The 25,697-nt window shown below is 38.4% G+C and overlaps 1 protein-coding gene across 1 annotated transcript; it reads left to right on the top strand.

Annotated features, from left to right (window-relative positions):
- The first annotated feature begins 13,038 nt into the window (after positions 1–13,038).
- Positions 13,039–16,530, top strand: LOC102533255 (DDB1- and CUL4-associated factor 12-like protein 2). Its single transcript, XM_015238868.3, has one exon. The coding sequence runs from the start codon at positions 13,239–13,241 to the stop codon at positions 14,634–14,636; it is 1,398 nt and encodes a 465-aa protein (XP_015094354.2). The 5' UTR covers positions 13,039–13,238; the 3' UTR covers positions 14,637–16,530.
- Positions 16,531–25,697: the final 9,167 nt, after the last annotated feature.

Genomic DNA, 25,697 nt, shown 5'->3' with positions numbered 1-25,697 from the left:
CACTCTGCTTGTCAAATCTAAGTATTTCAAGTCTGCTAGAGTGAGTTTTAGTTTGGGTTAAATTACACTATCGATTTAGTAATTTGGTTTTAATTAGTTATATTCACTTAATTGTTTCTAGGTCTGTCATGACATTTAAAAATGGGGTTGTGGAAATTTATTTCACACTTTGAAGGCTTTAGTATGTCTTTTTAAAAAATTCATCACTTCTACTCTGAAACTTTGTGTAGAAGCTTTAGTCAAATGACTCTCTTGCAATTGATTTTTACTTGTAGGTTTGTTTTAAAGAGTGAGTGCCCTCAACAAATTTCTTTAGCCATTGACATAAAAACTCTCCTGTGCTGCAGTACAAGAATAGAGTCATGTCAGCTGTGTACAGTGATTAGTTTTCTAGATTTTTAAAAGCCATCTATGATAAGTGTGATGGTTAATATTATGTGTCAACTGAACTGGATCATAGTAAGCTCAGATATCTCTTTGGGCATGATTTCTGGGTGTATCTGTGAGGGTGTTTCCTGAAGAGATTAGTATTTGCATTGTTGCATTGCTCTTTCTTGTGTGGGTGCAGTTTATCTAATCTTTTGAGGTTCTGAATAGAACAAAAAGGTGGAGAAAGGGAACATGATCTCCCTTACTGCTGCCTGTGTGCTTGAACATCTCTCATCTCCTGCCCTTGACCTGGGATTTGCACTATCAGCTCCCCTGTTTCTCAGGCCTTTGGATTCAGACTGTAATTACACCAGTGGTTTTCTTGGGGTTCCAGCTTGCAGATGGCAGATCATGGGACTTCTCCGCTTCCATAATCATGTGGCCCAATTCCTAGGTAATAAGTCTCTCTCTCTATCTCTCTCCACGTACACACATGCACGCACACACACACAGATACACAGACACACACTGTTGATTCTGCTTCTTGCTCTGAGGGGGCAGTATTTTAATTAATTAGCCTTTGCTTCTAATAATCATCATCATCATCATCATCATCATCTCTCATCACCATCACCCTGATTATTTGTCTATGCAAGATGTTGAATATTAAGCTTATATATACATAATACAGTTTCATTCTCTCCCTCACACTTGTCTTAGCTTTTTCTCATCCACTGGCACAACCACAAATGTTATGCAATTAAGCTTTCTGCTTCTTTGTGTTCCCTCCCACTAGCCTTGTAACATGATGAATTTTACTTAAATTCTGGAAACCTGTAGTCATAATCCTACATAGGAAGAATGTTGGAAGACCACAGCATGACTGACAGAAACTAATATCTCTCAGTGTGTTCTGTGGAAAAGTGTTTATTAGAAAACCAAGTTTGGAAAAGATTGATTAAAGTAAAACAGATTTTCTTGTGTGCAAGACTTGTCAGGGACTTCCCACAGATAGCATGCGCTGTGACTTTCTCCAAGTTGAATATATTGTACATCTATTTGCCAAATGTGTTTCACTGCAGAATGCACATATATAGTTTTTTTGCAAAGCACCTCACAAATGATTGTTCATCATACATTTTAGAAATTCTTGCACAGAAAAATATGAATGCTTTTTTAGTGCATATTGTGGACTGAATGTTTGTGTTCCCCTCAAATTCACATGTTGAAGCCTTAACTTCTAATATAATGGTATTATGAGGTGGGGCCTTTGGGAGGTAATTAGGTATAGATGAAATCCTGAGGGTGGAGCCCCCTTGATGGAATTAGTGCCCTTACAAGGAGAGGAAGAGACAGGAGAGGTTCCTCTCTCCACCATATAACACAGAGAAAGCCATGTATGCAAGCCAGGAAGAGAGCATGCACCAGAACCTGACCATGCTGGTACCCTAATCCAGACTTGCAGCCTCCAGACCGTAAGCGATAAACATCTGCTGTTTAAGCCACCTGGTCTATGATATTTTGATGTGACAGCCTGAGCTGACTGAGACAGTGCAGTTGAGGGCATTGGGACAAAACTGAATTTTTGGTTCCTCTTTGACACTTACTGCCAGTGTAACACTACCTCTATGTCTGTCACCTTATCTGTAGAGTAGGGACAAAAATATTCAGCCTGCAAGATTGTCAATAAATGACAACTACGATTATGATTATGATTATTCCCTATTATTGTAGGTTTCTCTTACTCAGAGTTGAAAGAGGATTGAAAATCTAGACATTTATGAATTTGGCTACTCAAACTGGAAAATTCTGGTCAAAATACCATATCCCGGTGGGTCCTTTTGGAGAGGGTAATTACTCAAAGTCTGTTTCTGTTAAAGCTAGGTCCAGCATAGTTAACCTTGGAACTTCCAGGGTGGTCATAGATCAGCTGTTTAAGTATGATCAATACCTAGTGATAAGCCTAGGTGCGTGCTTGCTCTCCTGATCTTACTGATTTTCAATTAACATTTGCTGCTCAGCCGGTCCAGCTGGATCACATGATGTGTTAGATGCATTAGGAAGGCACACCACTGGGCTCTAGACAGTTTCTTGCACTGGACCCCAAGGACTATATCTGAGCTATGAATATGATTTTTATATCCATAGTACCTCCAGGTGGCCTACACAATTTCTTACTTCTGGTCCTAGTCGCAAATAATGGTCATAATCCAAATAACTTTTTTTTTTAATTCTGGAAAACTGTATTCACGTCTGGTCAGTCATTTTGTTTCATAAAAATTATAGAAAATGTTTTCAGATCTGAATAATTATGCCTCTTTGTATAATTGCTCTGGAAGGTCTACCTAATAATTTAGCCTAGTATCTTAACTCTAGGAAATAAATACATCAAAGCTGAATTTTTTGGACATTAAATGGAGTGATAAAATCATGATTTAAGCATTTATTCTACAACATACTTTCCTTCTAAAATATCATTTTTTGAAAATCTGGTCTTATAAGTTAAGTATTTGTGCTAGGTGAGAAAAAAATTTTAATGAGTAAATTGGATAAGGAATCTGTCTTTAGAGAACCTGTAGTTTACTACTTTTCATGTTTTCACATGTAGGTAACATAGCTATTGAAAGACAAAGGGTATGTCGTGCTTGGTTTCTTTGTTATATTTTCCAGATTTTCATGCATTCTCTCCCAATGTCTTTTTGAATCATTATTTATGTATACATGAAATTATTATTTATGCATATAAATGAAATTATGTATGTGTATATGTGTGGAAAGAGAGAAAGAAAGAAAGATAGATAGCTGGATAGATTCCTGCTTCTTGTTTTCAATTAATTTCTCCACAAGACAGCATTTTGCTATGAAGGCAATTAGATTCTATTAAACCGTAAAGTTAATGTGAGAAAATACTACTGATTGGGTCTCCTTTAATTTTTCAGTGGAATAACAATGCTTAGAGGACATGTAGACAAGTGATAATGGGAAAATGTATGTGCATTTACAAGAAATTAAAATTGACTAAATTGAAACATACACGAAAAGCCAGTCTGCTCCTCCAAAATATATTATAATAAAGATTTTGGAAATAAATGTATTAAACTTTTAGAAAAAGTATAGTGACCAGGAATCTCATTGTTCGTCATTTACCGATCAGCAATATTCTGAGCTCCTTTGGGTACGTTTATTGCAGCACACTGCAGTGTTACTTAACTCCATCTGCCACTTTTTCCTGCAGATCAGGGTTTTCAAAATTCCATTCTAGACTAGCTATGGGAAATGCATATTAAGTTCTTGACAGTTGGTAATATTACATAAAATTACTGAAACTGAGGATCTCGTTGTCCCAGCTCATTTTTTTTTTGGATCTATAATACCTGTCTTTCTATGGATTGACTTATCTTCAGCCTTGTACCTTCACTTGGTCCAATCAGCTGAGACCAGAAGTACAGGGTCATATGATACCACACATGGCCAACAAAAGGCTTTTCTTAGAACAAGAGCTATGGGTGCGGCAGGCTTCCATTAAAGGTGTTATGGGAAGGCAGCTTCTGTGCACTATTTCCTACTGCTCTCTTCAGGATAATTAAGGGACCATTAACCAGGAATGAAGGGAATGGACTCTCTGCTGATGTGTATGGCCCTAGAATTCTATGAGGTAGGAATTTGGGAAAGTACAGTAGTCCTCTCTTATCTACTGTTTCGCTTTATATGGTTTCAGTTACCCATGGTGAACTGAGGTCCAAAAATATTAAATGGAAAATTCCAGAAATAAACAATTTATACATTTTAAATTGCATGCTGTTCTGAGTAGCATGATGAAATCTTGCACTATCCCGCTCCATCCTGCCCAGGGCGTGAATCATCATTTTGTCCGGGATATCCCATCTGCTTGCTGCTTAGTAGCCATCTACGGTTATCAGATCAACTGTCACCGTATTGCAGTGCTTGTTGTCAATAATCTTTATTTTACTTAATAATGGCCCCAAAGCACAAGAGTAGTGATGGTGGAAATTCAGATGTTCTCTTACTGAGCCTAATTTATAAATTAAACTTTATCATGGGTACGTATTATAGGAAAAAAAAAAAATATATATATATATGGAGTTCGGAACTATCTGCGGTTTCCGGCCTCCATGAGGGGTCCTGGAATATATCCCCTGGGCATAAGGGGGGTTGTTGTATAAGGAAACTAATACTACAAATATTATGTATTTCCTTTTGCTTCTTACATATTTGAAACTGTACATTATGCTGTCTTTTAGATTTTGGAAGAAACTGAGATTGATCTGACATGTCCAGAAAAACTTTCAGCAAGGGGGACTAGACACTTGGGTAAGAATTGAACACAGCTTAACTTTATCCTAACAGTTCTCAACAGTTGTTCAAGTTTTTTAGCTGAGTTGTACATTTAGCATTTTATTCCTATGTTCCACCTTAAAAATAAAAACAGTATTTCTTAACCTCCGAAGAAACAAAACAAAACCTCACTATACCACTTGTTTTCATAACAAAAGTTCAACACAGAATACATACTACAGCCTGTATATGGTCTTGAGAAGCAAGCCAAGATCCGTTTTAATCCCTACCACAAAACTGGAGGCCTGGATTATTTCTCCCATTGAACATATTTATGTAAAGTACTTACCATAGTACTTGTTTTATTAATAAGCGCTCAATAAATGACAGACCATGGCACCCCATCTCCAAAGCAGCAAGTACAATACAATCCACTGAGGTACCAAAGAAAATATTAGACATTTAATTTGTATGTTACTTTATTTTACTTTAAAATTATGTTTATGCATACATAAATACATACATCTACAAAAATTTAAATAAATGTAAGCATGTAATCCAATCATATATGCTGTGTTTGAGGGGTATTTGTATTTTATTTCCTTTTCGCTTGCTTCATCCTCTGTCTCTTTCTCTCTCCTTCTCCCATGTCGTCTCCTTTTCCTCACAACACACACATATACTCCAGGTACCTCATGTTAGAATCCTAGCACATATCTGCATTGCATTAATTCACTAAGTCTCTTTTCTGTGTTCTCAAGAATGCATACAATATATGGGTATGGTATTTTATGTATACCATTTAAATAAACAGATAAAAATCCAGGGTGCCTCTTGGATTTTTTTAACTTTGTGGAGTCCTCTGCCTATTCTTGTCCGTTCTGTGAGGATGTGAAGGCACTCTTTAAACACTTCGTTTGGACCTATTAAAGAGGCAGCTGGCCAGTATACTAACCTAGTCATCTAACCTGCACAGTGAGAAAGAAGTTTGACCATCCTCTGCCTAAAGAATTATGATTGCAGCCCCTCACTGGGATTAGTAGGTTCCAGCCTCCTTTGGTACACTTATAAGGTGGCTACAATGCTAAGCACGCTCTTTCTGCTCAATTCTGTTAGGTGCCTGACAATTGTGTACCATGGAGTGAGGAATGCCAAGGAGAGAGAGTGGCGCCTCGCTGTTTTTCCCCCACCCTAACCCTCAGATGAATGTTCTAATGGCCTCAGCCCAGTCAAGAGGCAAGGCTGCACAACTGAGAGACCCAGAGTCCAATGTGTTAGTGGTAGACCTATTGACAAAAGGGTGATTACACTTTCTTTCCTCTTTTTAAAATTTTCTATCTTGACAAATTTTCAACATCTTTCTATGTTCTCTGATTTCTTTCCTAATGAATTTTAAATTTTTATTTTGAGATAATTGTAGATGCACACACAATGGTAAGAAATGAGGCAGAGTGATTCAGTGTACACATTATCCAGTTTCCTCCAATGAAAAACTATAGTAAAATATCAGGACCAGGATACTGGCATTGATACAGTGAAGATTTAGAACATTTTCATCACTACAGTGATACCTACTGTTGCCCTTTTATGGCCACAGCCACTTGCCTGCCAGCTACTCCCCTATTTAATCCTCGGCAATCACTAATTTGTCTATTTCTATAAATTGCTCATTTCAAAAATGTTGTGTAAGTGGAAACATATTGTTTGTAACCCTTGGATATTGGCTTTTTTCATTCAACATAATTCTATCAAGAATCATCCAAATTGGAGCATGTATCAATAGCATGTTCCTTTTTAATTGCTGAGTCATTGTCCATGGTAGATATACCACAATTTGTTTAACCATCCATCTGATGAAGGACAGCCATGTTGTTTCCAGATTTTGGCTATTACAGAGCTGCCATGAACAGCCATTTGCAGGATTTTGTGTAAATATATGTTTTAATTTCTCTAGGATAAATGCCTGCCTGGGAATGCAATTCTTGGGTAGTATAGTAAGCATATGTTTTTTTTTTTTTTAATAAACTGCCAAATTGTGTTTCCAAGTGGCTGTATCATTTTACATTCCCACCAGCCGTGTTTGAGTGATTCAATTTCTCCCCATCCTGGCCAGAATTTGGTGTTGTCATTATTTTTTATTTTTGCCATTCTGATATGTGTGTAGTAATATCTCTTTGTGATTTTAATTTGCATTTTCCTGATGGCAATATTAGTGAGCATCTTTTGAAGTATTTATTTGCCATCTGTATATCTTCTTCAATTAACTTTCTAGTCATGCTTTTTGTCCATTTCTAATTGGATTCTTATTTTACTGTTGAGTTTTGAGAGTTCTTTATACATTCAAGATACTAGTCCTTTGTTGGGTATACAGTTATCAAATATTTTCTCCCAGTCTGCAGTTTTTCTTTTATTCCTCTTAACAGGGGCATTCACAAAGTAAAAGCTTGTAATTTTGATGAAGTTTATCAATTTTTCCTTTTATGAATTGTGCTTTTGATGTCAATCTTAAGGATTCTGTGCTTAGCCCTAGTTCTCAAAGATTTTCTTCTATTTTTTCTAAAAGTTTTATAATTTTATGTTTTAAATTTAAGTATATGATCCATTTAAAGATAACTGTTGTGTAAGGAGTGAGGTCTGGGTCAAAGTTCATTTCTTACCTATAGATGTCCAATTTCTCCAGCATCATTTGTTGAAAAAGTCATTCTTCTATTGAATTGCTTTTTGTACCTGTTTCAAAAATCAGCTAGGCATATTTGGTGGGTCTATTTCTGGGTTCTTTATCTTGTTTTATTTGTTGATGTACCTATCGTTCTGCTAAATCACACTATCTTGATTACTGTAGCTATGTAGTAAAACTTAAAATGGGGTAGAGTGATTCCTCCCATTTTGCTCTTTATTCAAGATTGTTTCAGCTATTCTCAGGCCTGTACATTTCTATATGAATTTGAGAACAAGATTGTTTATGTTTCCAAAAATACCTTGCTGAGATTTTGATAGAAATTGCATTAAAACTATAGATCAATTTCAGGAGTTTTGACATCTTTACTATGTTGTGTCTTCAAATATATGAGCTTATCATGTACCTAGATCATACCTGATTTCATGCATTACTATTTTGTCACTTTCACCATACAGATCCTGTACATATTTTGGTAAGTTTATATGTAGATGTTTCATTTTATTTGTATGATTTTAAATGGCATTGTGTTTTTAATTTTGGTTTTTACATGTCATTGTTGGTATATAGAAATGTAACTGATTTCTGAGCATCCTATGACCTTGCTGAATTCAATGATTAGTTCTAGGCATTTCTTCTTGTAAATTCCTTGTGATATTCTACATAGACAATCATTTCATCTGCAAATAGGAACACTTGTATTTCTTTCCTTCCAAATTTTAGGCCTTTTATTTCTTTATCTTGCCTTATTACACTGGGTTGAAATTCCAATACTACGCTGGATAAAAGTGGTGAAAGCAGAAATTCTTGCCTTGTTTCTTTTCTTAGAGGTAAAGCATTTAGTTTCTCACCTTTAAATGGGATGTTTGCTGCAGGTTTTTATAAATGTTCTTTACTAAGTTGAGGAAGTTCTCCTCTATTCTGAGTTTGTTGTGAGTCTTTTTTTTTTTTATCATGAATGGGGGTTGGATTTTGTCAATTGCTTTTTCTGTGTCAGTTGATGTAATTCTATGATTATTCTTCTTTATACTTTTGACATGGTGGATTACACTGATTTTCAAATGTTGAACCAGCCTTTGGAATAAATCCAACTTGATCATGGAGTCTCTCTTGTTTGGCACTTACACATTTAGGGTTGTAATGCCTTCTTTGTGGATTGCTTCTTCTAACATTATGTAATGACTCTCTTTGTCTTCATAACTTTCTTCACTCTGAAGTTCAATTTTTCTAATATTAATATAGCTTCTATTTTTTATGATGAATGTTTGTGTTATTTTCTATCCTTTTGCTATCCTTTTACTTTCAATCCACCTGTCATGTTTGAAGGGAGTTACTTGTAGAAAACATATTTTCGTATCATGTTTTCTTTTTAACCCAGTCTGCCTATCTTTGCCTTTTGATGAATGCATTTACCATATTTATATTTAAGGTAATTATTGATATGTTTGGGCTTAAGTCTGTCACTTATTTGTTTCCTGTTGTTTCCTCTTTTTCTTGTTCCTCTGTTTCTCCTTTCTCACCTTCCTGTGGATTATTTGAACTTTTTTTCTTGCTGTAGGGTTCCAGCTTCATTTATTTATATTATTTTTGAGTATATCAGTCTGTAAAATTTCTTAGAGGTTACTCTAAGTATTACAACATGCATATATAATTTATCATAGTACACTGTTATCAGTGTTCTACTACCTTGAACGAAATATAAAACACCTCGCTTCCCTTATGTTCCCTTTACCTTACCTACTTTTAAATATCATTGTCTTTTAAGTATTCCCTCTACATACACTGAGTTCCACATCAGATAGTATAATAATTTTTGCTTCAAATATCAAATTTTATTTAAGAAACTCTTGAGGATTAGGGTAGTCTATATTATCATATTTTCATCCATTTTGATATTCTTTCCTTTCTAAAATTTCAAATCTTCTTTTATGATTACCATTCTGCTTAGAGAACTTTCTTCAGCCATCCTTCAAGGGTAGATTTTCCTACCAACAATAGTTCTTAGTTTTCCTTCATCTGAGAATATTTTTATTTTCCCTTCAATCCTGAATCTTTTTTTACTGGATATAGAATTTTCAGTCAACATATCTTTTCTTTCATCACTTCCTTCTGGCCTCTGTCATTTCAGATAAGAAATCTGCTATCATTCAGTCTGGTTTTCCTCTCCAAGTAATGCATCAGTTCTCTTTGCTCGCTTTTAAGATTTTTTCTTTGTTTTTAGTTTTCATAAGTTTAACTATAATGTATCTTGGTGTGGATTTATTTGGGTTCTTGCTATTTGGGTTCACTTCGTTTCTTGAATCTGTTTAAGTGTACATATTTCACTATTTCTTGAGAAACAGAACTAGCCCTGCTTCACAGGCCCTTGCTCAGTCTCTTTGCTTCTCAGTGGGTGTGGAGGTTCAGCTCCCTGCTGATGCCAGGGGTGAGGCAAGTGCTTAGTCTCAGTGATGCTGGGAGGGGATGGAAGCTCGGCTCCTCACTGAGCCCTGCTGACACTGGTGAAGTGGAGGGGGCAGGAGGGGAAGCAGAGTGATGAGCTTCCCGTCAAACCCTCTCATTAAGTCTCCTTGTTGCTGCGTTTGAGTGGAGACTCAACTCATCCTGAGACCACACTAACACTACCCCTGCAGGGGAATCAGGGTACAGCGCCTGCTTCTGCCATACTGAGGATGGATGGTCAGCTCCCCTCTTGGCCTCACTGAAACAGTGGGGGTGATGAGCGGTGGGGTGGTTTTTCTGTTAGTGTTTGGCTGGAGTAGAAGGGTTATTGCCAAAGAGGTTTTCTGTTGTTTGGCCTCCCTTATCTAGATCCTTTGCCTAAAAGGGACAGGTTTTTCCTGGGGCTTTTATTTTCTGAGCCCATTGAAGATTCCTGGTTGGAGCTTCTGCAACAACTTGTCTGGAATACATGGGATATGATAAAAAAAAAAAAAAAAAAACTCGGGAAACTCACCATCCTGTCTTTCCTCAAATTCTGAGATCCTTGGTCCTTCTAACTTCTTTCCATCTTTCAGTGACTTCCTATACTTGTTTGTTGTGCTATGCCCAGGGTTTTTTTTTTTTTTTTTTAGTTCTAAGAGTGAGGGCCTGGAAGGAACAGGGGTGTTCTATCTTTGTCAGAACTGAAAGTCTTCCTTCCTATATCTCCATGATGTTTTGCACAGTTATAATACTCATCCTCCACTACTGCAGACATAAGGGCATTGCATTATGACTTGGGGGTAATATTAAGTGTATAAGGGATTGCCACTTTACTGTCTGTGGTAACATTTCTCCCAGAGCATAAAACCCCTCTCCTTGTTCTTGTGAGGCTAGGGTAATGAGTATTATCTTCACACATGAAACATGGGAGGAAGATATAGCACATGCCTTTGTTTTTCTAAACCAGATTGCATTTGAGTCCAAATTGCACACACGTGGCTGGCAGAAATTCCATTATCAGTAATTTCAGGGGTTCCTTCCCCTTTTAATGAGGATATTAGATTTATTGCTTACTTGGCCCCCTGAAAAAGGAGATGGATGTAGTCCTTAGTTCATGTTTGCTATGGATACCCCTACTGTAAATTCTAAGACAAGATGACAACAGGATGACCTACACTGGTCCTTGCTAATCTGCCTGGTTGTTGTGTCGGAAGAGCTATAGAACATCCCCCTCAGCAAGCCTTGCCACTGATCAGAGGCTGAATCCCAGAATCTTCACAGCTGCTGTTAGCATTTTTACCCATGGTGTCCAACTTCACAGGTGTCCAAAGCCATATCCCATCATTTTTGGTGATACAAAGAAATGAGACCTAAATCTCTATCACTAGCAGAACCTTTCATTCAGTCCCTCATATACCTCCAATCTGAGAAGTGGAAAAGGACATGGAATATGGATTCAGACTACTTGGGTTCAAATCCTGCAACCATCACTTACTACTTCATTGGCGAGACAAAATTATAACTCTCCAAGCCTAATTCTCCCTCATCTACAAAATGGTAGCTACCCTATTATAATCGTGGATTAAACAAGACAATATTTGTAAAGCTGCTGCAACAATGCTTGTTAGTATAGTAATATAGTAAAGGTATAAGCTTATGTAGTAAAATACATTATGTTCTATATACTTAATAGACAAAATTTCTCTGCCTAGGCTTTGGCATCAAGTTGGTCATAGTCTCTAATTGCTAAGGCTTTCTAATATTCACCTGGATAGGGGTCCATTTTCAAGGTAACCTTGAAGTACACAAAAGATGTTTCCTACTTGCAACACACCCTGCCGTGACCTGGGTGAGAAGACTCTAGACCAGCGCTTCTCAAAGAGTTGTCCACACACCATCTGCGTCAAACCTTACGGATAGAATCAAGGTATACACATATTTATTAAGCTGCCCTGTGATTTTAATGCACACTAAAGTTTGTAAGCCATTTCTCTACACTCCCTGTGACATTCACATATGGTTACCTCTTTCTGAAATGTCCACTCCCCCCACCCCGACCAGTGGAAACAAAATGCTACTGTTTCTATAAAGCCATCCCTAAATTCATGCTCACCATCACCAGCCAAGCACGGTTTGTACTTGGAATTTGTGCATTGGACGTGACAATACAGAAAGGGTGAGGGAAGCAGGGAGAAAAATCAGCAAACAGTGCAGAAGGGAGGAGGAAGCAGCAACAAAGTAGCTCCCAAGGGCTCCCCTAATTGGTCAGCAAAGTAAATGCATCGTCCCCCGCATCCACCCACCAAGCGTCATAAATATTTTTGTTAGGAGGAGGAGGGGGTGTGCAGAGTCTGTATCAGCTACCAGCCTCCCAGCGCCACGTTATCGCGCCACGTTATCGCTGTGTAACTGAGAATGCATGGGAATAAGCCGGCTAGTGGACTGGCTACTCTGAAGCACGAGAGCCAAGTATGAAACACCCAACTCCTGAGACTAAGCTCTTGCTTTGAACGCTTATACTCTCTCGTCTTTTGTTCTTGTGTTTGCCTCCTTCTGGAACATTATCTCCATGTCGGCTTGTGAAAATCTTGCCTATCCCTTAGGACTTCGCCTGAAAGCCCCAAGGGACTGTGCCGAAGCACCTGAGCCTCCCAGGCTGAGGACAGAACCCAGGAGCAGGGAGGGAGCTGTCCCTCCCCTTGACTCTTTCTCCCTACCTTCTTCGGGCTCTGAGTTACAACAGAAGCCAACACCGCCAAAGAACACCCCTTCTCCCAGGTCAGCTCAGCCTGCCATGTTCTCAAGGCTGTGCCAGATCAAGGTGTCCTAGACGTCTCCCTGGCCAGAAAGTGGGGCCCTTAGATCTGCATTCAGAGCACACATCCTTCAGGCCGTTCCAGTGCAGGAGCTCAGAAACTTCAATTTGAGAAGAAAAAATGTATCTACTTGATTGAAATTGTTTAAGATACCAGCAGAGAGGCTGGATGGCTGCTGTCCTAAGACTGGCAAAATAGCCCGTGTCACTTAGTGGGGATCCAGGATAGGCACACCTGGCCACCTCGGGGTCCTAGAGTGAGGCCCTCAGCACATCCGAGGCCCCACGGATCCATCTTCCCAGCTGGCTTGGGCTCCCTCCCACCGCGCCCGCCCGCTCCCCGCCGGCTCCTCCCGCCGCCTCCGCCTCCTCCCACTCGGACCCCCCGCGTCGAACGCGTCCCACACCAACTTCGCTCCCTCAGCTCCGCCGGCCGCACTCCAGCCCTTGCCTCGATCGCGTCGCCACCGCCCTCGCCGCCGCCCGCAATCCGCTCCCTCCAGCCGCCCTCGCCTACGTCGCTGCCGCCGCGCCCCGGACTCGGTCGACTCTGCGCTCCGTGACCGCCCCGGGCCCCTGGCCGACGCCACTGTCCCCGCCGCCGCCAAGGCCAACACGGGGGCCACGCTCCACCGCGCCGCCCGCCCGCCGCCCACCATGTCCGCGCAGCAAACAGGTAGCAGGAAGCGGAAAGCGCCCGCGCTCGAGGCGACCGCCGCGAGCTCGTCGTCGCAGGGCTCGGCGGCGGCGGCAGCGGACGGAGACGGGCCGCTGCCGCCCAAGAGGCAGAAGCGGCCGGCGGCGCGGCGTTCGCTGCTGCACTACCTGAAGGGCCGCGAGGTGGGCGCGCGGGGCCGCGCGGGGCTCCCGGGCTTCGAGGGCGAGCTGCGCGGCTACGCGGTGCAGAAGCTGCCCGAGCTGCTGCGGGAGCGCGAGCTGGCGCTGGGCACCCTCAACAAGGTGTTCGCGTCGCAGTGGCTGAACGCCAGGCAGGTGGTGTGCGGCACCAAGTGCAACACGCTCTTCGTGGTGGACGTGCAGTCGGGCCAGATCACGCGCATCCCCCTGATGCGGGACCGCGGGCCCGGGCCGGCCCGGGCCCAGCCGAACTGCGGCATCCACGCCATCCAGCTGAATCCCTCCAAGACGCTTCTGGCCACGGGGGGTGAGAACCCCAACAGCCTGGCCGTCTACCAGCTGCCCACGCTGGACCCCGTGTGCCTGGGCGATCGGCACGGCCACAAGGACTGGATCTTCGCCATCGCCTGGATGAGCGACACGGTGGCCGTGAGCGGCTCCCGCGACGGCACCGTGGCGCTCTGGAGGATGGACCCCGACGTGTTCAGTGACAGCATCGCCTGGCACAACGACGCGGGGCTCCCCGTGTACGCCCACATCCGTCCGAGGGACGTGGAGGCCATCCCCAGAGCCAGCACCGGCCCCGGCAACCGCAAGGTGCGGGCCCTGGCCTTCAGCAGCAAGAACCAGGAGCTGGGAGCCGTGTCCCTGGACGGCTACTTCCACCTGTGGAAAGCCCGGAGCACCCTGTCCAGGCTGCTGTCCATCAGGCTGCCTTACTGCCGAGAGAACGTGTGCCTGACCTACTGTGATGAGTTGTCCCTGTACGCGGTGGGCTCCCAGTCCCACGTCTCCTTCCTGGATCTGCGCCAAGGTCAACAGAACATCCGGCCCCTGTGCTCCCGAGAGGGCGGCATGGGTGTGCGCTCGCTGAGCTTCTACCACCACATCATCACCGTGGGCACGGGCCAGGGCTCCCTGCTCTTCTACGACATCCGCGCCCAGAAGTTCCTGGAGGAGAGGGCCTCGGCCAGCCCGCCCTCCTCTCCAGGGCTCGCAGGGAGGAAGCTCAGGCTCACGTGTGGCAGAGGCTGGCTCAACCACGACGACCTGTGGGTGAACTACTTCGGTGGCATCGGCGAGTTCCCCAACGCGCTGTACACCCACTGCTACAACTGGCCCGAGATGAAGCTCTTCGCCGCGGGGGGGCCTCTCCCTTCTGGCCTCCACGGGAACTATGCAGGCCTCTGGAGCTGAGGATGGTCGCCCGCCGTGTCCTCAAAGTGCCCAGGCCCCCCTCACTTTCCTCTTTCACTCTATGCGTGTGCTTTTGACTCTGTGTGGCTTTTCCAGGTGGAAAGTGCCCAGCTTACCTCTACCTCTGCTTAGTATATTAGGCAGAGAGGAAAAGCTAGAGAGTGAGATGTCATTCAGGTAGTCAAAAGTTGGCTTTAATACTTTTCTACAGCTGCCTAACACTGTCATTTTGAATTCTCATACAAAAAATTTTGACTAATTCTTAATTGTGTTCGTTCTTTGAGTTATTTACATATTCTCTCTTTAATGCTATGCAGTCATAGTTTTACAATCATGTGTATTTCCTATTTCTTCTTCTTTTTTTAACCAGTATTACAATGGCACTGTTTTCATTACTTTTCACGTCGATATTAAGAACATTTTTTAAAACAGGGTTTGTACATCTGTTCTGAAAAGCTAGCCATAGTTTTTATAACATTGTTCCAATTGGAAAATACATTCCAATTTCTAGACTACCCAGCTTTTGGAAACGTTCCATTTACAAATTGTAATCTTCATGTTTGTAGTTTGTGAGTTGTTGGTGCTAAGCACTGTTTTAAAAACTATTTACTTGGAAAAAGTCATCATACAATCTTGTTTTTTTGTACCAAAATCTCAATTAGTCCAAACACTTTAGGAATGTCAGGGTTCTGCTGATTGAATGTTTAGAATTTATCTGAAAACCTGATCAATCTTTTTCTTCTTAAACACTTACTTAAGTTTTCCTGACCTGTTGTTAAATAGATAAATGAATATGTATGTTTTCACTTCTTGCCTTAGTACTATCAAGACCTGTGAATATATTTGAATGTTTGATGTTTAAGGAACTTGCCATCATTCAAAACAAGAATTCCAAGTATAAAAATACAGAATATATGGCAGGCTGGGTAGAGTGTGCACTGATCCAAGATGTAGACTGGATATTTTTGCTGTTGCTGTTTTCAATACCAAATATTATATTTGGACATACTTTAAATTTTCTAATACTGCTTAACAGTTGTCACACATACACACACACACAAAACTGCCAAGAAGAAAAATGAGCCCAGTCCCTACTCCTTCTGAAAAAGATTCTTAATTTGTAAAGTACCATTTATTAAGATTTTTTTTTGGTCAATTTCAAAGATTCTTACCTAAAGTAGAACAAGCATTGTTAAAAAGTAATGATGTTATGACCCTCAGTGGAATAATATACAATTATCAAGGACACGGGATGTTTATTTCAGGAAGATGGGCGGGAGAGTAAAAATTAATGGGATTATGTGGAAGAAAAGTACTTTGGGGCTTAGACAAATATGAAGCATGGATTGTTAGGAAAACTGGTTGTACTTCTCTGTATATGAGAATACTGGAAGTAAGAAGGGAGATGGGCCCTTCCTCATAACTGGCCTGGTTGTGCTGACCTTGCATTAGTATTGTGGCATGTCTGTTTTTCCTTAAAGCACTCAGATGCTGCCTTGGTGTCCATGCATTATATGCTGTTCAAGTGCAAATCTGAACCAACTGAATAATATAATGAGTGGTACTAAAAGTAAGTTCAGAAATACAGCGGGGAAAAGCAGCTTTTGTTTACAGAGATTGTTTTAGTAGGTTTATATAGTTGTTGTTCTATAGCAGTAAAATGTATTTGTGTGCATGTATATTGTCCAACTCAGTTATAAATGTCTTGAGAGCAGAGAATATAACTGTCATCTTTATATTCTCCCATTTCTCCACTAATGCCTAGCAAACCATAGGCAATCAGTAAATACTTACTGAATGAATGTATTTGCCTCCAGAGACCTAAAGTTCAAGGCTATGAAAAATAAGTAAATGCATAAATACAGAAATAAATAAAAGTTTACTCTTAAAATAGTATGGAATCCTGTTGTGTTTTCCCACCTTTTTACCTTAAAATGTGCCCTAATTCATTTCCAGGTCAGGCTTTGGTGCTTATCCATTCATAACATTCCTCACGTAACGCCAGAAGATAAAGGAAAATGTATTCATTTTAGATGACACTGGAATTTAGTATTTTCATCTGGAAATATTTATATTTGAAGATTTCTTTAAATTTTTTTTTCAAAATTAGTTTTGAAAGATCTTTTTTTTGGTAAGCAGTTCTGTTTGTTTGTTTGTTTGTTTTTTACTATATATACATTTTGCTAAAAACTTCTTTAAACATTACCCAAGAACTTCACCAAAGTATTCCCTGCTGGTCTTGTAGGTTATAGGGTATTTTTATAATATTTTGTCATCGTTTTGGAACTTTGGGAGAACATTCTCAGAGGAAATGACACTTTCTACATGAGGTGGTATTTTAAAGAAATAGAAGGAACATCTCTACTTTGATTTGTTCTCTGGCTTAGCCCTTAACTTCACCATTGACTTAACTTTCTCATAATTTAGGGGATATCTTCCTGATGCCAAATTACATGGTTTGCCTTTTTTTTTAAAAAAAAATAGATAGCCTAACTATGTATGCATTCATATTATGTAGAAGTTTAGTTATTTTGAAATATTTCATAGTTCAGGGTCAAAGTGATCTACAGAAGTACAATTAATTGTGTAACCTGTGACTGTGAAATAAGTGAAAAAATAATTGTAATTGAAAAAGTAACGGTGCCAGCATTCCGAGAAACCCATACACATAGTTTACTTAAAATATACAAGGGAATACATACCTTTATGTACAAATTACCTATCACTGTTGTCTGAAAAACTTTAGTTACTTATAACTATGCATAAAAAATGTTAATTCCATTTATCCCTAACTACATATTCACTTTTCCTCCTCAAGCATGTTGCTGAATCAAAAGTTTGTGTTCCTCCCCTTTGCTCTCTGGATGAGCTCATTTCTAAATTTTCTTTAAAGGGGGAGAAAGAATTTACTAATCAAGGACATCCACTAAAATAAATTGAGATGACGACTACGGAAAAAATTCATCTGTTAAATACACTCAAGCATTAATGATAAACAAAATTGAATTCTCCAGAGGTTGATTTTTATCCAGCTGTACTCAGCGTTGAACAAGTTGTCAAATTTTTTCCATTAATTGCTAATTTAGAGTGATTTTAGAAAGCAATTCACAAAGTCCTCCTGGATGTTTCACTGACAGCTTCCTAATCTCTGCAAGTCTTGGGTAATCCAGCTACATTAAACATGTTGCTATATGAGCTGCTCAGGGATGCAGTTCAGTGAGAACGACATGTACTAAAGTGAAAGGAAGGCTGCCTGGGCCATAGGTGTTTGCTTTAAGGGATGTTATTTTAAGAGCTGCTGAAAGGGCTGCCTGAAAGTATTTCCCACTACTGGCCTGCTGCAAACCCAGGAACATCTAGCATTGGAGTGTGGCATTATTAAAAGGGCGGTGGTTACAGGCGGTTGCCACGAGAAACAGGCTGATCCTTAGGAAGGAGGGCTCTTTAACTGCCAGGTGTTTTTTGTTGTTGTTTTTTTGTTAGTTTGTTTTGCACAGGCAATGGTCTTTTCATATTCCCTTCCCCCATCTTTTTTATTTTTTCTTTTAAACTCACAATGACATCCCAGACAGAATAAGCACTTGACTTCAAATTTCCATAGTGAATGTTCTGTTATTATCTTAGATTACCTCAGATTGTAATGCCGTTAACATTTAACTCCCCCTCTCCTCTATTTGAATGTGAACTGGCATCCTAACACCTAGCACAACAGTCTGCACATGTATGGTGCTGGGATGTCCAGTGCAATGACTAATGTGCTAATTCCTTGGCGTTGATTATTATATCAGATTAGTTGACCAGAATGTTCTCGAATGTAACATGGATTAGGTTGATGGATGAAGAATACCCTGAAACGGGCCGGGTGGTAACGATCACGGCAGTTCACAGCATGGAGTAAGCCAGGTAGGGCAACAGAAACTGATGACTTAACAGTTTTGTAGAGGGCTGATACTGGATCTGGCACATCAAGATGAAATGGAATAAATATTATTTTAGAATCAGAAAAACCTGGGTTTGAATCCCAGCTCTATTATTTGCTTACTGAATAAACATGGGTGTGTTACCAAACTTCCCTAAACCTGACCTTCTTTTAGTAATCTTTCTACTCCGAGCATTTAGCACTCTGCCTGATACACACAAGTGCTCGATTGATAGTAGTTCTCTTTCTCTCTAGATTCTTACCAATTCTGTTAGAGAGCGTGAGTATTTTTTCTTACTTGATTATTACAGTTTTACAAGGAAATTTTTATATACATTGTGGAAAGTTGGACATACAGAAAAGCAAAATGTAAGAAAACAAAACAACCTCATTTCCACCAGCCAGAGATGACTACTTTAACAACTCAGTGAATATTTCTCCAAAAATTGTTTTCTCTACATATATGTACCCATCTATGTAGTCACTACTAAAATGAGAATATTTTGCACAGGTTAGTTTGTAATTTGCTTTTTCCAGTTAATGATTCCATCTTTCCATGGCAATAAATACTGATTATAACTATTATTCAGGATGTTTTTTAATGTGTCCAGGTTGAAACTCAAAATGAGTGATTTGATGCACCACTCAGGAAATTCTTCCCGTCACCAGAAATCATTAGAATTACATAGCAGACATTTAACCCAATATAAGAGTGTATACTTAAACCTTAAAACAAGTGAATTATAAATGTTTATTGTCTAGATGTTCAGTGATGTTCAGATATTGGAGCATATCAAAGCCACTTGTACATATTTTAAAAGTGAAAGATGCTCAACTCTCAACTGAGACCTACTGAAACAGAATTTCCTTGAAAAAAAAAAACAACCTTTTTATGTGAGTGTTTTCCAGTTAATCCATTCAAACACAAAATGCGACAGCAACAACAAAACAGGACATCTGCCGTAAAGGCTTATGATGTAGCAGAGGAGAAAGAAACCTAATACATTAATTATAAAAATTCACTAATGACAAGAAAAGATAAATATAGCATTAAGGGTATATACAAAGTACATTGATAATATGGAGAGAATAACAATTAATTCTGCTAGAAAGGTCAGGGAGAGCTCCCAGAAGAGGCAATGCTTGAGCTGGGTATGGAAAGTAAAATAAGAGTGGAAAAAGTGTGTTAATATTGGTTTGAAAGTACATTGTGAGTGTCTGGAATGTGTGAGCACATACATACATATAGGACTCTTAAAGTTTGACCTTTGGAATTTGAAGTGCCTGTGAGGTTTCTAGATAGAAATGTCTGGTTGGTAGTTAGAAATATGGATCTGGAGCTCATAAGAGAAGCTAGGGCTAGAGATACAGATGTGGGAATCATCACTGTAGAAATGGTACTTGGGAGAGACTGGGACAGGTGCAGTATCTAAAAATCTAGGTCTTCTGGTTCTCATTCTAAAACCCAGCTATATTTAATAGGTCTGCACATCTGTATATTTATATATGCATTATTATTTGTCTGCACATATAATTAATGACTTCTAGGTGAATGATCAGATGGATGTTTGTTTAGTGAATATTAAACACTACTTAGTGACCCCCAAAAGTAATACTTCATCTTTTCATTTGGTAATGATCAACTTTTAAATTTCCCCAGTGCAATCCTACTAACCAAAAGATCAGGGAAATCAAACTAGTGTTGCTGTTTTAAATAAACAAAAATCTGTATTTTAGTTAGATGTTTTTGCATCCTTTGGAGAATATAGGTCATTCTCCAGTTGGGCAAGAAGAAAGCTAAATATTGATGGTACCTTCCTTATAAATGACTTTTTTGTTTTTCCATTTTGGAGGTACAGTTCACTGAAGCAAACACATTGATGATGTCAATGAGAGTAATGGTGCTATTTTCACCCTATCTAATGCCATTATTGTGCCATTCTCTGTTTCAACCTAAGGCATTAATGTTTCATGTTGATTAAATTTTAACATCTAAATTGCCCTTTTATGTTACACACAAATGATAAACTTGAATGTTCCAGTCAGAGGGCAGAAAGTTTAGTTTCCTCTAGGCTCCTGGTAAATTTATCAAATAGCATCCCCCAGCAACTCAGAAATGGCTCGTTTTTGTTCCTCCTTCCTTACTAACCCAGAGCTATAGGGGTGAGTGTGTTTTGTTTTTGAATTATGCCACATATGACTAAAACTAGACCCCGTTTTACACAATAGACGCATTCCTTGACATCTGTACATGAAGCACATTTTTGAAAATGGAATCATATATTCCCTTATTGATTTACATTGTAATTTCAGAAGTGTCATCTTTATTATGGATTGATTTCCAATTGGTAGTGGTTTCTAACACGTTGCCACTGCCTCCACCTCTGAGGCAAGTACTTTCGTCTCCAAATAGAAGCTAAGTGATGTAATGGAATCCCCTATTTCAAAGAATATTAAAGGATACTTTCAGAATGTGATAAATTAAGCCCTCTTTCATTTGTGTAGAAAATGGGATTTCTTAAAATAGGGCATCCTGTAATTTGATTTATTCTGTATATATTTATCACAAGCCAGAGCAAATTCTACGATACCCTCATATGTCATGTCTAAAGGAGCTTTTTCCTTTCTCTCAGGTCTTTTTTTTTTAACTGAAGTATAGTTAGTCTACACTGTTGTGTCAGTTTCTGGTGTACAGCATAATGTTTCAGTCATATGTATACATATATATACTCATTTCATATTCTTTTTTCATTAAAAGTTACTACAAGATATTGAATATAGTTCCCTGTGCTATACAGTAGTACCTTGTTGTTTATATATTTTATATATAGTAGTTAGTATCTGCAAATCTTGAACTCTTAATTTATCCCTTCCTATCCCCTTCCCCCACTGGTAACCATAAGTTTGTTTTCTATGTCTGAGTCTGTTTCTGTTTTGTAAATAAGTTCATTTGTATCTTTTTTTTTTTTTAGATTCCACATATAAGTGGTATCATGGTATTTTTCTTTCTCTTTCTGGCTTACTTCACTTAGTATGATGATCTCCAGGTCCATCCATGTTGCTGTAAATGGCATTAATTTATTATTTTTGTGGCAGAGTAGTATTCCATTGTATAAATATACCACTGCTTCTTTATCCAGTCATCTGTCAATGGATATTTAGGTTGTTTCCATGTCTTGGCTGTTGTAAATAGTGCTGCTATGAACATTGGGGTGCATGTATCTTCTTGAATTAAGGTTCCTTCTGGATATTGTCAGATCATATGATAAGTCTATTTTTCATTTTTTGAGGAATCTCCATACTATGTTCCATTACAGCTGCAACCAGACTACATTCCCAGCAATAGTGTAGGATGGTTCACTTTTCTCCATACCCTCTCTAGCATTTATTGTTTGTAGACTTTTGAATGATGGCTGCCTGACTGGTGTGAGGTGATACCTCATTGTACTTTTGATTTGCATTTTTTGATAATTAGCATCAGTGAGCATTTTTTCACGTGCTTATTGGCCATTTGTATGTCTTCATTGGAGAATTGCTTGTCTAGGTCTTCTGCCCATTTTTGGATTGGGTATTATTATTATTATTATTATTATTATTATTATTATTATTAAAGTTGTATGAACAGTTTATATATTCTGGAAATTAAGCCCTTGTCAGATTCATCTTTTGCAAACATTTTCTCCCATTCTGTAGGTTGTCCTTTTGTTTTGCTTGTGGTTTCCTTTGCTGCTTACTTTATGAAGATTGTCCTAAGCAAAGGCTTATGGATACTCCTAGGGAATGGTAAATAATGCTTTGCCCTTTCTCACTACTTTAACATTTTAAAAACTTGGGTTATTCCCCCAAATCAGTTTTTTAAAAAAAGACTGTTTCAACATGATCATGCTAGACTGACTGTGGCTCCAGAAATAAGAAGAATGAAAAATTGTTCCTTAGTTGCCTTCTTAAAGATCAGGGTTTTTTTTTTAATTAATTTTTTTCAATTGTGGTAAAACACACATAACATAAAATTTACCATCTTATGCATTTTTAAGTGTCCAGTTCAGTCGTGTTAAGTACATTCACATTGGGCAACTAATCTCCAGGTCTTTGTCATCTTGTACCCATTGAACTCTACACCCATTAAACAAGAATTTTCCATCCCTCCCTCTCCATCAGCTCCTGAAAACCACCATTCTACTCTCTGTTTCTCTGAATTTGACTAGTCTAGGTACCTCATATAAGTGAAATCCTACAATATTTCTCTCTTTTTTTTGTAGCTAGCTTATTTCACTTAGTATAATTTCCTCAAGGTTCATCCACGTTGTGTCATGTGTCAAAGCTTCCTTCCTTTTTAAGACTGAATAATATTCTGTTGTATGGATATATCACATTTTATTGATCCATCCATTGATGGTCACTTGGGTTGCTTTCACCTTTTGGCTATCATGAATAATGCTGCTATGAACACGGATGTGCAAATATCTCCTCCAGACTACACTTTCAATTATTTTGGATATATACCCAGAAATTAAAATGCTGAGTCTTACAGTAATTCTGTTTTTAGTTTCCTTTTTATATAGTAGCTAAACCACTTTACATTCCCACCAACTTTGCACAAGAGTTCCAATTTCTCCATATCCTCATCAATATCTGTTATTTTGTGGTTTTGTTTTTGTTTTTGTTTTTTTGACAGTGGCCATCCTAATGGGGTTTGAGGCATCAGGGCTGATTTTAAACTTGTTTCAATATATAATTGATGTATACAAACATTCCAGCCCAATCCTAAAGTATTAGTAGTATACTACATGTGGAACAGAACATATATCTATGATTATTCTTGGAACAAATCATGATGATTGAAGTATGGGCAAGGGAGTCTTGAAATATATCAAACATAGAAAATCTGTTTTCTTTATATATTTTTCTTAAAAATGTACTAGTTGGATAATTCAAAAATTTGAATTACAACTTTTTAAAAATTCTAAATATATTTAATCTCCAATTTATTTATTTTAACACACCTAATATTCCTAACTAGATGTAAGGGGAAAGTTATATCTTAAATTCTATCCTTGGTGTATTTTGAGGGGAAACACCTATAGTAAAAATTTAATTTAAAAAATAGCTAGTAATTATATTCTGCACATGGATATAAGTTTTTTACAATTGACCTTAGCCTGAAGTTTCTTAGAGGTGTCTTGGGAGATAAAGTAAGTTATAAATAGAGGACATGTCACTTTCAGTGGCAGTTGATGGAGCAAAACATCATAGAAAGTTTCAACACCTGAAACTAATTTTAAACTCAATGTTAGAGTGTGCTGCCAGAAAATCTGTTTTAAATAATGGATGAAACAAACTGCCTCTTGCTATCCAGTCTGTTTTACAGGTCAAATTACATAATAAGCAAGAAGCTATTTAACCTATCAGTAAATAACCGACTATTTCAGAGAGTAAACCATTGTAAAATGGCCATCTTAAAATTCTGTGTATCTGGAAAGGTCTAGTCTCATTTAAGAGCCTTAAAATTTTTAATGAATTTATAATCAGAAAAAATACACAGGAATATATAAAATTAGGATGCCAAGGAATTTTCAACCTCTTTGATTTACCATCTATGTTTACATATGTTGCAATGTTTTATAATGGCTAGTATTTTCCCCTGTTTTAAAGATCTCTTTACAGCCAGTTATGAATGAAATGCTAAATCCCAAACTTTAATCACACTTTACTGTTATTAGCAATTTACTTATATATTTCTAATATTGTAAGCATCTTATGAGACCATATTTTTTGAATTTTTACTCTTCAATAAAGTAAATGACACAATAAATGCCTAATATATTTTTAACAAATTGATTTTCTGATTATTTTATGTCAAAATGAGATTTATTTGGCTTTCTTGATGGTTAGGAGCATCTCACTTCATTATAAATGAGAATGGCAATATCTGTATATATATAACGGAATCGGATATTTTTCATATACACACTTCTTGATATTGTTAACGTTCTTTTTACCTTCAACAGTTGGTATATTGGATTAAGAGAGGGAATTCTACTTAGTATATTCTAATTTATGGGTTCTAGTAACATGTTGTTTGCTTGAAAAATTCCAGGAAGGCCACCTGCTTTTCCACTCACCTTTGGTAATATTAGTAGAGTCAAATTAGATATTCACCATATTAATTCCTCAATAGTTGCTTAGCATCACATTGTGTATAGTACTGAGAATAGCAATGATATCCTGGCATAAAAAGGATGCTTTATCTTTTTCACCTTTATTGGCTCATTTTTTAATTAGAAGAAACCCAGAAAACTAACATTCTATTTAATTTAACCCTTTACAGATGCATGATCTCATTTTGCAGAAAGTGATATTTTTCTTTTTTGGTTCAAATATGCAACAAACATGAAATGACTGAATCCCTAGAAGAAAAATTTATTTTAAACCCAAACAAATATAGCAATAGGAAAAGTGGTGTTTTCACTAGCATCACTTGGTTTTATTTCTAAAAATTTAAAGACATTATGAATCAATGTACCTGATCCTACCAGATGATCAGTTTATTCCCTGAGTATTAGTAGTAATTGTTTTGAAATACATGAGATATTGTATTGATTCAAGGCACTAAATCGTATCTCAATGGGGAGTTTGGGAAATGTTGGCTTAGATTAAGATCATCTTCAGGACTCTTTTATGTAATGCAGCCACTACTCATCCATTTTTACAAATGTCCATACACTCATATACTATCTCATCTCTCAAATTTCCACCATTACTGACTGTGACACCACTCAGGTTTTGAGATATGGCTTTATGTAGGAATTCCCTAGGTATTTCTGTCCACCATGCTAAAATACATCACCAAGCATCTGACATCTAGGAGTGACTTACTCCTCAAAGTGAATTGCAAACATTGTTTTATATCCCACAACTCAGCATTAAATAGCCCCCATTGTGTAACTCCTACCTACTAGGTTTGTTTTATATTATCTATTAAATAAAGGTGTTATTCACTGTTCTATGTCAATTGTACTTTCAACATCTTCTTGGAATCACATTTTCCAAAAATAAGTTGATATGTTTTTAATGAGATACAGAATTTGTAAAATTATAAAGCCCATTTATGAACGGGAGCCAGAAGTTAGTGTAAAATAGGA

The sequence above is a fragment of the Vicugna pacos genome, chromosome X (assembly GCF_048564905.1).
Source record: "Vicugna pacos chromosome X, VicPac4, whole genome shotgun sequence".
In the NCBI taxonomy this organism is placed as follows: domain Eukaryota; kingdom Metazoa; phylum Chordata; class Mammalia; order Artiodactyla; family Camelidae; genus Vicugna; species Vicugna pacos.
The sequence above is the reverse complement of the archived record's forward strand: the minus strand, read 5'-3'. Positions and strand labels throughout refer to the sequence as shown.